The sequence below is a fragment of the Notolepis coatsorum genome (genome assembly GCF_963971535.1).
Source record: "Notolepis coatsorum genome assembly, contig: SCAFFOLD_380, whole genome shotgun sequence".
Lineage (NCBI taxonomy): Eukaryota > Metazoa > Chordata > Actinopteri > Aulopiformes > Paralepididae > Notolepis > Notolepis coatsorum.
In genome coordinates this window covers 143,891-157,749 of record NW_028173899.1, presented here as the reverse complement: position 1 = coordinate 157,749, position 13,859 = coordinate 143,891, and the positions used below count along the sequence as shown (strand labels likewise).

Below are 13,859 nucleotides of genomic sequence, written 5' to 3'. Positions count from 1 at the left end.
CCCCTCTTTATGTTTTAGCATCATCTCCCCATCTTCCTTTGCCCTTTTCTTCCATTTGTGTGTGTGTGTGTGTGTGTGTGTGTGTGTGTGTGTGTGTGTGTGTGTGTGTGTGTGTGTGTGTGTGTGTGTGTGTGTGTGTGTGTGTATAAACAGTTCCTGTGGATATGGTTGGTCATGGGCCTCCAGGGCATCCAGGAGGAGGGAGAGTTAGATGGGAGAGAGGAGTCAACAGCTCTGTCTGTCTGATAGCCTCTAGCTCTCTATAGCTCCCTCTCTCTTTAGCTCTCCCTCTCTCTCTCTCTCTCCCCCCTCCCTCCCTCCCTGGTCTCATTCATGTCTCGGTCACGTCTCTCCCTCGTGGCTGCCATGGTCGTGTTATGACACTGGAGGCGGAAACACTATCAGCTTGTAAACAAGACTAATTTTAACCTCCGCCTAGAGTGACTGGCCGCATTCTCACCCCTGCGTACTGGAATTTACTGTGTGTTGGTGTCTATTTAATCTCTGTGAGCTTAATTGAAACAGGATATGCTCACTCTTAAGTGTTGGAGAATGATTTGAATAGTTTGAAGTAATTAGTTTACTTCAGTCTGTTTTGGCTGGGGGCGTGCGTGCGTCCGTCCGTCCGTCCGTCCGTCCGTCCGTCCGTCCGTCCGTCCGTCCGTCCGTCCGTGTCCATCCATCCTTAACCACAGTAACTCGCACATTTCTCATTTGCTTGATTTCTCTCAAACTAGGTGGATAGGTTGACAATCAGCCATGGATGTTTTTCTTCTTTTGAATCGACAAATGTGTGATGGCAATGGTCAAGGTTAAAGTTTTAGCCATTGAAGTCTACTCTGACTACACAATATTATAACAAGTCTTCTTCAGTCTCCTGGTATTCTCTTACTTATGTCAATCACGACTGGTGGGCGGGTCTAGCTGTGCTGTAGTGGGTGTAGCATCTGAGCATATGAGTGCCATTCTAGCTTTTCTTTTTTTTGTCGTAAACATTTTCCTGTAGTGGATTTTCTTAATGTTTATTAGGGCTGTCTTAAATACTTCGAAGCTTCGTTCAATGGGCATGGGATTCGAATATGAAAATAAAATTCTATTATATAAAAAAAAAATAATAATAATAATAATATGAATATTATTATTATTATTATTATTATTATTATTCTTTAAAAAAAATTGCAAAATCAACTCTGCCTCTCTTTGTTAACTACAACAAGCAATGCTGTTTGTTATTTAAGATGAGGTCGGACTCGGCACTGACAGATTTGTGTTCATTGTACTGCTTTTATAAAGCCTCAAATGACGGCTTACAATATTTCATGAAAGCAAAGTGTTTTGTTTGTCTAAGATTTAAAAAGGTTTAAACTTTACAGCACTGACAAAGTTGAACAACGTGCTGTACAAGTCCCACAACATAAACAAATATATAATCTTTTTAATTTTTTTTTAAATTTTCTTTTATTTTTATTTCGAAGCTTCGAATTAAAATCGAATCTTGGCCCCGAAGCTTCGAATTCCAAAAAAAAATCGAAGGTCAGCCCTAATGTTTATGGTGTGTGTGTGTGTGTGTGTATTCCAGGTGTGGTCGCTCTGCAGTGTACCGTACCAGGGAGATGGCGGCCCGTGCTCTGGTCCCATTCGTCCTGGTGACGCAGATCCCCTCCACTGTCCACACACTGCTGCAGGAGCTGCCCCTGGAGCCTGGTGCCACCAGGCAACACAACCACATCCATGGAACGCTGCTGCAGGTGCAGTACCACACACACACACACACACACACACACACACACACACACACACACATACTGTACACATACACGCACACATACTGTACACATACACACACACTACACACTTTTTGGGGTAGATGCGTGGTATGAATGAGAATTTCATTCAATTCAATCTTTCATAATTAATAATCTTGAAGATTATACTGAGGGACAGCCCTCATGTTCATTGTCGTCGAGCATTTACATTCACATAATCATCATAAATGTTATACAAAGTACATAAGTAAATGAATAAATCAAACTGTACAAACTTGGTCACCAGTGCTCTAAATCGACCGATGGACACTAGTGCACCTCATTTCAACGTCCCCTGCAGGGCGTTCCACCATTCATTGGTTCGTGTACCATGGGATCCATTGGTAAATTCCAATAAAGAAGTAATATAATTTGGACAATCTCCAATTATGGCTTGATATAGATGCAGATGCCAATCTCGTCTCTCCACCAGAGAGGACCATCCAATCCTACTGTATAATATACTGTAGCTATCACCGGTGATAAATCTGATGGCTGAATGATATACGGAGTCTTAAGGGCTTAAGGGAAGCTGCCGCATGGCTATAAATTACATCTCCATAATGCAAAACAGACAGGAAAGCTTCTTCAACAACTCTTTCTCTGCTAATGATTTGGAATATGGCTCTGTTCCTGAATAAAAATCCAATCTTTTGCCGCAATCTACTGGCAAGAATACCCACATAGTATTTAAATGTAAATCTTTCATCAAGCCAAGGTATTTGTATTCTGTGACTCTTTCAACGTCAGACACATTCACAGTAGATCACATTCATTGTAAACTATATATGTGGCTCTAGAGAACAACATACATTTTATTTTACTAGCATTTAGCACCAATTTGAGACTAATAAGTGCATCTAAAATACATAACAGTGTCATCTGCATAAAGATGAACATGACAGCCATTCAGAGATAAGATTTGCAGTATCTACATACACAACACACACAACATTCTATCATGCTTGGTAGATGCAATGGATGGATATGGTTGTGATAAACATGCACACACATGTATGTAAAAAATACAAACATATAGATCATGTTGTCATTAGGGCTGTCGCGGTATGACATTTTCTCACCACGGTTGTGTGTGTGGCTAATCACCGCAGGATGCGGTGGTACCGCACTTCTATTAAAACAAATTAAATTGTATTATTTTTTAATATACCTGTATATATATTTTTTATTATTAAGACATGCAAGTTTACCCGAAACTATTTTAAACATGTTTGATAATCTATCCATTTGTCCCTCAACGTTCTGAAATGTGATAAAAGTAGTAGGGTGTTGCCTGCTCCTTTAAGAGTGATGCGTTGTGGGATATAATACTGTAGGTCTACGCAAGCAGCAAGCAGTCACACATCCCTTCTCCAACTTAAAACTAACGTTATTTGAGCGAACATTTAACGTTATTATAACACTATTTTAACGTTAGTGAATTTGAATGCACATACATAGCTAGTTAAATATCACAACTTGTGTCATCAATCATTGGGGGAAACTAGCCAATAGCTAACATCATAGATAGCTAGCCTAATAGCTAACGTTATAGATAGCTAGCCTATAGCTAACGTCATAGATAGCTAGCCTAATAGCTAACGTTATAGATAGCTAGCCTATAGCTAACATCATAGATAGCTAGCCTAATAGCTAATGTTATAGATAGCTAGCCTATAGCTAACGTCATAGATAGCTAGCCTAATAGCTAACGTCATAGATAGCTAGCCTATAGCTAACATCATAGATAGCGAACGCTAACGTTTGCAAACAAAGCTAACGTTATCCAGTTGACATTACAGATCATAATAGCTATGATAACATTAACGAAGTGAGCGTAGGGGTTAGTCAGAGTGTAGCGGGGTCGGTAGAGAGAGGCAGCGCTACATTTGCGTGTAACGTTACGTTAGTCAATAACATTGAGCAAGTTACATGACCGGCACTTCGGCCCGGGAGGGAGAACGCTCCCCTGTACTTTACTACGGTTCAGGTTAATACACTTCGGCCCGGGAGGGAGAACGCTCCCCTGTACACTTCGGCCCGGGAGGGAGAACGCTCCCCTGTACACTTCGGCCCGGGAGGGAGAACGCTCCCCTGTACACTTCGGCCCGGGAGGGAGAACGCTCCCCTGTACACTTCGGCCCGGGAGGGAGAACGCTCCCCTGTACACTTCGGCCCGGGAGGGAGAACGCTCCCCTGTACACTTCGGCCCGGGAGGGAGAACGCTCCCCTGTACACTTCGGCCCGGGAGGGAGAACGCTCCCCTGTACTTTACTACGGTTCAGATTAATACAGGAATACCTTATACATTGGGGGCTCGAGTCCGGGATATGAAAATAAATCCTTTCATCTGTGAGTTGTAAACTATGGAAACGTGAAGTTAGCTCATGCTACTGGAAAACGGACGTCTCGTCATTAAATTAACCGAGTTTAAAATGATCACACCCCACGGGCGGCTACGTGGTGCCGTGGGCAAGGCGCTCACCACGAATACTGGAGACGCTGGGTTCGCCTGTTTGAGCCCAGCGCTCCACATTGCTTTCAGTTTAGCTGGTCGTCCGTACTAATACACATTGGCAGTATTAGGGGGTGGGAAACTGATGGGTGGGGATCGGGCGTTGTGGACAGCGACTCCTACAGGTCGGTTGGTGCGCCTGCGCAGTAGAATCAGGAAGCGATGGGGGCGGCGCCCCTCCAAAGCGCAGACCCCTGACGCTGAAAGATCACGCCGCGCAGGTGAAAAGATGCGACTGCTGTTACCTCGAGTATCGGGAGGGGACTCGTGCTATGTATGACTTAAGGCCTCTGCATGCTACAGAAACTTCAAAGCAACTTCAACACAACATCGACAAAGCAACGGTGTTGCAGACACATTACCTTTATGCTTCTGCAAAATCAACGCGCAGCCTATGATGCAACAAAATGTACCCCGGATGTGCGGCTCGAGCGCGCCCAGCCCGCCTGAATACTTTGGGCAGCCGAAGGTGCGCACTCTAGCAATTACAAACGGATTTCCCTTCTCAACCATACATCGTTAGTATAATAATAGCCCTGTTTATGTTTGTTTTCGCTTGTGTTCTTGTATATAGTGTAATATAGTTATATCGCCACATCAACCCAGTCCATCCCCATTGTTTCCCCAATCTCCTTCCACGGATTCATCGTCATAATGCTATCCTTGTAGTCTTTAGACCCGCTATTATATAAATGTTGGTACTTTCGGACCTCCTCTGCAATACGTTCCTGCATTTGATTCATTTTAAACAAACAATTAAACAAGTGTAATGAAACAATACACTAGCTATCGAGCTCCTGTCAGAAAGTTTTCTTTTGGTCTCGAGCTCCTGTCAGAAAGTTTTCTTTTGGTCTCGAGCCAGGAAAACACTAGAAGTGACAGACAGCCCCGCCCCCATTCACTACCAACCAATCACTGCTACGCAATACCAACGCAACGGGTCTTTAGATTAGATTTTGGAGACAGGTACGCAACGTCCTCGCAACACAGTCTACAAGACTGTCTGCAACAAGCGCGCTGAAATCGCGCCGATGTTGTGTTGAAGTTGCTTTGAATTTGCTGTAGCATGTAGAGGCCTTTAGTCCACATTGCAGCCGGCTTGTGGGAGGCAAGAAACAGCGTTCGAGACAGGGGAGGGTTGAATTGGATAATACGAAATTGGGATGGGAGAAAAATAGAAAATGGGAGAAAAAGTGGATAAAAAAAAATATTATCACGCCCCCCTTTTTTTTTTTTTTGGTTGCCGCGGTTGTCTGTTCTCCATCCCGCGGGTGCCTTGACACACTGACTGATGCGGTTACCACGACAGCCCTAGTTGTCATACAAACATATAGATCATGGTGTCCATAGCTTTGATACTTAATCTGACACACACACACATACACATGCACATACACACGCACAGTCATCTCTCTCACTCCAGCCTCCACACACAGCCTCTCTCTAGACAAGGCCATAATCGCGGTGTGTGACGGGCGCTGGGTAAACACGAGTGTTTGGTTCTGTCAGCGCACACAACCAAACAGTGTCCCGGTTATATCAACACGTCCAGGGGGAGGAGGGGAGACTCCACTACCCAGGCCTCTTATTGAATGGTGCCGGTGGGAGCAAGTGGGCTGGAACACAGGCCGCCCGGAGCCCGGGGGTCAGCCCCAAGAACCAACCGGTTTATTCAGGATCTCTCTCCCGCCTTGATGAAGCACTTATGGTTTGATAGCGGTCTGGTCTGGTCTGCAGAGATGTCTACTGTAGGGGCGGGGGGGGGGGGTGGCTCTCAAAGGCTTAGGGGAGACTCTGGAGGAGCAGGGTTTTGTTTGCTTTCCTGTCATGGCTGCCATGTGTAGAGCTTCCCCAGATATGTGTGTGTGTGTCTCTCTCTCTCTTTCTGTCTGTCTGTCTGTCTGTCTGTCTGTCTGTCTGTCTGTCTCTCTTTCTGTCTCTCTGTCTGTCTGTCTGTCTGTCTCTCTATTTCTCTCTATTTCTCTCTATGTCTGTCCCCCCTTCTGTCTGTGTGTCTGTCTCTCTCTGTATCTCTCTCTCTCTGTCATCCTGTCTCTCCCCCTCTGCTATTATTTATCTATATATCATCATCTCTTTCTGTTTCTCTACCTCTCTCTTTGTCCCTTTCTATTTCTCTGTTGCTCTCCCTCTCTCTCAGGGAGAGGAGTACAGAGCAGACCGTCTGTGTTCTAGGTAGAAGGAGAGCGAGAGAGAGATGATGATAGGAAACCGTTAGTTAATGTTGTATGTTTGGGAGATAGTTTCATTTAATTTCATTTAATTTTGTTTCGCACATGTGTAACGGAAATGTACCGCGATAGTGTGACTACGGTACATGGAAGTAAAACTCACTCCCCAGAGGCATCCAAACTGAGCGCTTAGGAGGGAATTCCTTTCTTGGCGCAGCGGTTTGCGATGCTGGCCCCGGTGCGGACGCCCGGGGTTCGACTCCCACTCAAGCCATGGTCGAAGTAATAAATAATATAATTTAATATAATAATTTAGGACCTGCTCCGAGGTCATCAATTGGCACACATGCGATGCATGCATGCAATTCGTATCTGCGATTAACCCATCCCGTCGTCCTTCCCCCCCAAGGGCAGCCGGGAGCAGACAGGCACAACGTGAGCCGCGCCAGGGGACCAATCCAAGTGCTCCTGTCCGTCTTCGTCAAGGACGCCACAGCGTTAGCGATCTTGTTGTTGTGCATGTTTTTCCATTGGGTTTATCTTATCGGGGGGGAAACCCTTGCGAGCACGGGGAGAACATGCAAACTCCACACAGAAAGGCCTGGGGGATACCCCACCTGGGAAGTAGTGGCAGGTTCAGCGTTGAACCGGCTACACATGGTAGTGTATTACAGTTCATTACAAATTCCTATAATTCATTTAGTTATTATAATAATCAAATACACCCATAAGCGAAAAGGAGCAGGAAGAAGAATAAATTCTTATTAATACCTGCCCCCTATCCTATAGTGACGCTGACACCTACTGCCCTGCGGCCATTTCACTTCCTCGTCTGTCTGTCTGTCTGTCTGTCTGTCTGTCTGTCTGTCTGTCTGTCTGTCTGTCTGTCTGTCTGTCTGTCTGTCTGTCTGTCTGTCTGTCTGTCTGTCTGTCTGTCTGTCTGTCTGTCTGTCTGTCTGTCTGTCTGTCTGTCTGTCTGTCTGTCTGTCTGTCTGTCTGTCTGTCTGTCTGTCTGTCTGTCTGTCTGTCTGTCTGTCTGTCTGTCTGTCTGTCTGTCTGTCTGTCTGTCTGTCTGTCTGTCTGTCTGTCTGTCTGTCTGTCTGTCTGTCTGTCTGTCTGTCTGTCTGTCTGTCTGTCTGTCTGTCTGTCTGTCTGTCTGTCTGTCTGTCTGTCTGTCTGTCTGTCTGTCTGTCTGTCTGTCTGTCTGTCTGTCTGTCTGTCTGTCTGTCTGTCTGTCTGTCTGTCTGTCTGTCTGTCTGTCTGTCTGTCTGTCTGTCTGTCTGTCTGTCTGTCTGTCTGTCTGTCTGTCTGTCTGTCTGTCTGTCTGTCTGTCTGTCTGTCTGTCTGTCTGTCTGTCTGTCTGTCTGTCTGTCTGTCTGTCTGTCTGTCTGTCTGTCTGTCTGTCTGTCTGTCTGTCTGTCTGTCTGTCTGTCTGTCTGTCTGTCTGTCTGTCTGTCTGTCTGTCTGTCTGTCTGTCTGTCTGTCTGTCTGTCTGTCTGTCTGTCTGTCTGTCTGTCTGTCTGTCTGTCTGTCTGTCTGTCTGTCTGTCTGTCTGTCTGTCTGTCTGTCTGTCTGTCTGTCTGTCTGTCTGTCTGTCTGTCTGTCTGTCTGTCTGTCTGTCTGTCTGTCTGTCTGTCTGTCTGTCCGTCCCAGTGTACCCCTCTCTCTCTCACACACACAGACTCTCTGTCTTGTCTCTCCCAGTACACACAGACTCTCTGTCTTGTCTCTCCCAGTACACACAGACTCTCTGTCTTGTCTCTCCCAGTACACACAGACTCTCTGTCTTGTCTCTCCCAGTACACACGCTGTCTCTCTGTTTGCACTGAATCCCATTGACACACCAGTCTCCTTCCCCACATTATAAGACAAGGACTAAATTATCTACAGCATGGTTCACATTGGATCAGACGGCGTCTCTGTGACGACGGCAGCTGTGGAGAGGTTTGAAGTGAGTCTCCAGTAGTGCATTAGTAGGGTGGGTGCTTTAAAAGTTTGGGGTAGCCGGGACGAGTGGAGAGCATGGAGCTCACACTGTCATATTCCCAACATTTAGTCTGATTTCTAAAAAGGGGGCCAGTACTTCGGTCTTGCTGGAGGCCGGGGGGAGGTCCCTTAGCTTGCGACATTCTGGTTGAAAAGGTCTTACATATGTATATATTAGGGATGTCCGATATTATCGGCCTACCGATATTATCGGCCGATATCGGCATTAAAATGTGATATCGGAAAATATCGGTATCGGTTTTCAATTTTTTTTTGTATTTTTTTTTCTTTTTTACATTTCTATAACCTTTATTTACCCAGAAAAGCAAGTAAGAACAAATTCTGATTTTATTTATTGTCAAAAGTATGCATAATGTTGTGTTAATTCCACAAGAAGAGATATGTAATGTTAATTACCTAAAATTATTCCATTTTTTGGGGGGGGGGACCCTGCATATATCGGTATCGGTTGATATCGGTTGATATCGGTATCGGAAATTAAGAGTTGGACAATATCGGTATATCGGTATCGGTAAAAAAGCCAATATCGAGCATCCCTAGTATATATTGAACACTGTAAGCAGGATCCAAAATTAACGTCACACGCCAAATGCCGGTAAAATGTATCTTTGGTGAAATCAACAAGAGTTTGAAAGCATCGTCTTTGGTCTTTGCTATTCGTGTTCTCAAACTTTGTCCCTAATGACTACCGTCCACTGTCGTGGGATTGGCTGTTGCCAATTAGATTCAAGATATTGATTGGTTGATTGATTGATTGAAAACTTTATTAACAGATTGCAGAATGTTCAACAAAAAATGACATTCTATTAATAAAATAGGCTTTATTGGCATGAAATACCAAAGTACTTATTGCCAAAGCAAGGGTAATATACATATAACACATACAAGTAATCCACTTTCCACTATGTTTCATATAGTATAATGTTATAATTCGGTTGGGCCAGATGAACCGATGGCTGTCCTGAGGCCTAGTGGTTTAGATTAGATTAGCTTCAAATGTATTGTCATTATACAGCACAAGTACAGTACAACGAAAAGAGGTTTGGCGTCCAACCAGAGTGCAAATGTAGCAGTAAAGTGCAACAACAATAATGCTTGAGCATTCTCACGAGCTGCACCCCGACTCTGGAACTCCCTCCCTCAGACCATCAGAGACTCTCCCTCACTCTCCACCTTCAAATCCAGACTCAAAACCTACCTGTTCTCCCTAGCATTCAACCTTCCTTACCCATAACCACCCTCCTCCAACCCACCACCATTTTCCCCTGCCCTACGTTCTGTCCTCTCCTGCCCCCCCCCACCCCCCTTGGTTTTCCCTTACTCTCCTCCCGACTGTCTCCCCTACTCACTCCCCTATTTGTTATCTGTTACTCATGGTTTTATGTTCCTGTGTATTCTTATTGTTCTCCGTTTCCCTGTGGTTCTATGTTTCTTTGTTTTCTTTGTTTCTTTTTTGCCTATTGTCAGCGACTTTGGGTCTTTGAAAAGCGCTATACAAAATAAATGAATTATTATTAATGTACAGGTGGTTAAACTGGGCACAAAATATACAAATGAGTACTACTGAGTGTCGTGCTAATCAGATGTATGTACAGGTATGATGTGAACCCCAGGATCAGCTCTTTGCACTGAAGGGCTTTATAATGGTAGGAGAGGTGAGAGGTGGATCTTTTTTGGAAAATCTTTACTTTAGTTTTATTCAAATTGACTCTGTGTCCTGGGGCCACATTTATAAGAAAAGCTTTTATGCACAAATTTAGCGCTTACAACCAACTCCAAGTCAAAGTTGTTATTTATTAATAACTTAATAAGTCATCTTGATGTCAAGATCTGAACTGTATTTGAACTTTCGCCAATTTCTGTGATACAGTACAAGCTATTTTCTATCATTACCCAAAGTATGAATGCTACATATATAATCCTCATTCCAATATATATCATATTCTTTTAAATGATCGTACGAATGAAAAATAGTGAAGAAGATAAAGCCAAAGAACATTTTGATAAATGAGGCGCCTGGTCTGGCAGAAGTCGTTAAGAATATTTAGTTGCTCCTGCAAACCTTCTTTAGTGGTTGACAGGAGGGTTAAATCATCTGCATACATACGGAATTGTACTTCTCTATCAAGGAGAGCGGGACCAGGAGCTGTGGATTCTTGTAATTTTTGGGCAAGTTCATTGATATAAATATTGAATAAAGTCTGGCTGAGGCTACAGCCCTGCCTAACCCCACAATGTGGTGGTATATATTCAGTTCTTTGTTGTCCAATTCTAACACATTCATTATTTGTATACATAGATCTTATACAATCATATGTTTCTTCCACCCACACCGCTATCTATTCATGTGTATAGGAGGCCCTCATACCAAAAATATAGTCGATTGCTTTTTTGAAAGTCAACAAAGCAGGAGTACATTTTCTTTTTGTTTCCGTGCACATGGGTGTCATTTAGGGTTGTTAAGGTATGGATGTGGTCAGTAGAATTTGGACAAGAATCCAATTTGACTCGGGTTCAGAACCTCACGATAATTCTCGAATTAGTAAACAAACCTTGCCCAGATTGCTGTTTACACAAATGCCTCTGTAATTTTGAGGGTGAAATTTGTCCCCACTCTTGTGTCTGGGAATAATGAGTCGCCTATTCCAGATCTCACGAGTATCCTATGTTAGGAAGCATTGTATAATTGTAAAATCACCAATTGACATTTGCCTGTGCAGTGCTTAAGAATGTTATTTGGAATGCCATCTGCACCACATCCCACACTCCTATGCATAGCTGTCTCTGTGCCTTTACGTCACAACCTTTGAAACACGTCTTCTGCCCAAGAGGGCAGAAATGTGTACCAAATCGGGACATACGGCATCAAGGTTTGTTTGAAAGAAAATACGACTACAATGTTGATATATCACTAACGACCAACAATTTTACTTGACTGAACATTTACGAGTTATGCAGTGATGTATCTATCAGACGTACTATAGTGCTATGTCTTTTCTGTGTAAGGAAATCATACGTTTATGGCTGCGTTCATTGTTGCCGAACAGGGAATAAACAAGGCTGCACAGGCGCTGTGACATTAAATTATATAACACATTTTCGGTTCATATTTATAAAAGAGACAAAAATATGGGTGGGGGGGGGCAATAATATAATATTACGAGTAAAAGTAGCACTGGTTAGTTTACTTCCTGTTTGGACATAGATGTTTGCCAGTGGAACGTCGTCCAGCTCTCTGTGTAGGAGAGTGACCACATGCCTTATTCCCTTTTCAAGGAGTTTTCCTTTCTTGGCCCTTGTATTGTAATGTTGGTGTCGTGTGGGTTTTGATTATCCTTTACTATTGCTTCCAGTATTTGTAATATATCTTTAATTGTGATGGTCTCTGGTGTTGTGTCTACAGGGATTTTCAAAGAGATCATTGGTTCTGCTGGTTTGGGTGTTGAAAGGGAGTTCCAGTAATCCCAGAAGGAGTTGGACTTTATGGACTCTTCAATTAAACTCAATCTGTCATTGGTGTATTTAAACATTTTAGCCCCAAGGGCGTTCTTATAACATGTTAGATTAGAGCCTTGCAGTATTGAAGGGTAATTGTCATCTCCGGTATTGAAGGGTAATTTAATTGTCATAGTTAAAGGTGCACTAGGTAGTTTTGTTAGTCAGAAGTGAATCATTACTAAGGTTTATTTTCATAACCGAATAAACAAACTGTCCTCGGAGGAAACAGTGGATCCCCGGAACACTGTTTGAAGCTAGAAAGCTATACCGGAAAAGTTACTATTTCCTGGCTGTCCTTTACAAAGGCAGGGCGCACAATTGTTAACAAACATATTCAAAGCTTATGCTTGGTTCACCGTGCCTAAAATCTATTGTTTTCATTTATGATAACATAAGATAGAATAATTCTAAGAATTGCACTAAATGTCTTGCAGGCCCAGCAAACAAATCCCCCTCCTCTGAAATTGCATAGTGTACCTTTTAACAAGAAGCGATCTGGCTATGGTCAGACAAAGGTGATGGGGGGGGGGGGGGGCTGACTGAATGCACTACAAGAGGCTGGGTCCATATCTGTAATCATGTAGTCCACAGTGCTATTGCCAAGAGGTGAGCAATAAACAAGCCTACAGTACCAGTGACAAGATACAGAGCCAGGCTTCAGCAGGTCCTATGTTGACCACAGCGTCGTACTTATTTCTTTGGGGAAAGAGTACAATTTGAAATAATATTTTCTTTGATAATGAATTTGTCTCCATGTGTTGTAGTGGTGTCAGGCTGTATCTGTATATCTGCCTACACAAGTTCAACTCAACAAACCACAGTAGTATTACAAGTAGCCCAATACACTGTTGTGGGAAAATAGGCATACAGGAGCCCTTGGCAGGTGAGCCAAAACATTAATTTCAGACCCTGGCTCTTGGCTATTAGTAGTGATTCATATAATTAAAGCCAAATCTCGTTTTAAACTGACAATATGCATATTATTTACTCAAAAGACAATGTCTATATTTTCACATTTGGTGCTTATTTCTATTGCAGAATTGGCCTTAAATTGAATTAAAAGGTGGCATTAAAAGGCATCTTAAATTGTACTTGCAGATACATGTAGACACCCTGATTAGACCAGTGAGGCAGACCAGTTATACTGAACTGGTTTATGTGATACATTAAACCAGCTCTGCATAGAGCTGTACATGAGGCATTGTGGCTCTCCCCGTAGGGTGTAGAGGCTCTTTGCCAAGGCTATGTGCACTTCTTGATGGTCTCAACTGAGTGTTGGTGTCACGGACAACGCATAGACATGAGTGGTAGTCCGCAGTTGTCAATCAAAAGGAGGCAAACCAATTGGTCACTTATACAAGTAATTATTTTGAAACACAACGAACACATGTTAGAAAGCCCTACACGTCCTGGGGTGCTGTCGACAGGACTAGCAGACTCGGAAGCATAGAAAGCACAAGATAGTTTGTGAACATTATAGAGCACAGGCACAATTCCTGAAATATAACGTGATAAGCTGGCAATAAAGTACATTAAGCATAATAGCAAGGTTCCTACGGTCATAGAAGATGTGAAAAAGTCATGGAATTTGTTGTTCATCTTGTTTTCACATGTTCAAATTATCAAGCGTGTCTGTTGGTAAATTCAGAAGGAACAGTAATCCAAATAACGTATTGTTGTCGATTCCTTAAATGACTGATTACTTAAGTAACAAGTTGCAAGTGATTCCTGTGGCTGCTGGCCAAAATAGCGCCTGGAACGTTCAAATCAATCATCGCCGCGGAGCGTTCATGGAAAAGCCACGGAATCTAAAGCAGTGGAATCTAAAGCAAAACCAAGAACAAT

At 43.3% G+C, this 13,859-nt stretch overlaps 1 protein-coding gene across 1 annotated transcript in view; it reads left to right on the top strand.

The window, feature by feature from the left end:
* Positions 1-13,859, top strand: part of LOC311247672 (tRNA (32-2'-O)-methyltransferase regulator THADA-like) — a gene marked incomplete at its 5' end in the record, with an annotated part of 165,195 nt that overhangs the window by 25,935 nt on the left and 125,401 nt on the right. Inside the window, one exon of the mRNA XM_084338686.1 lies at positions 1,580-1,748. Within this exon, the coding sequence (XP_084194812.1) occupies positions 1,580-1,748 (169 nt within the window). The remainder of the gene's footprint in view (positions 1-1,579; positions 1,749-13,859) is intronic.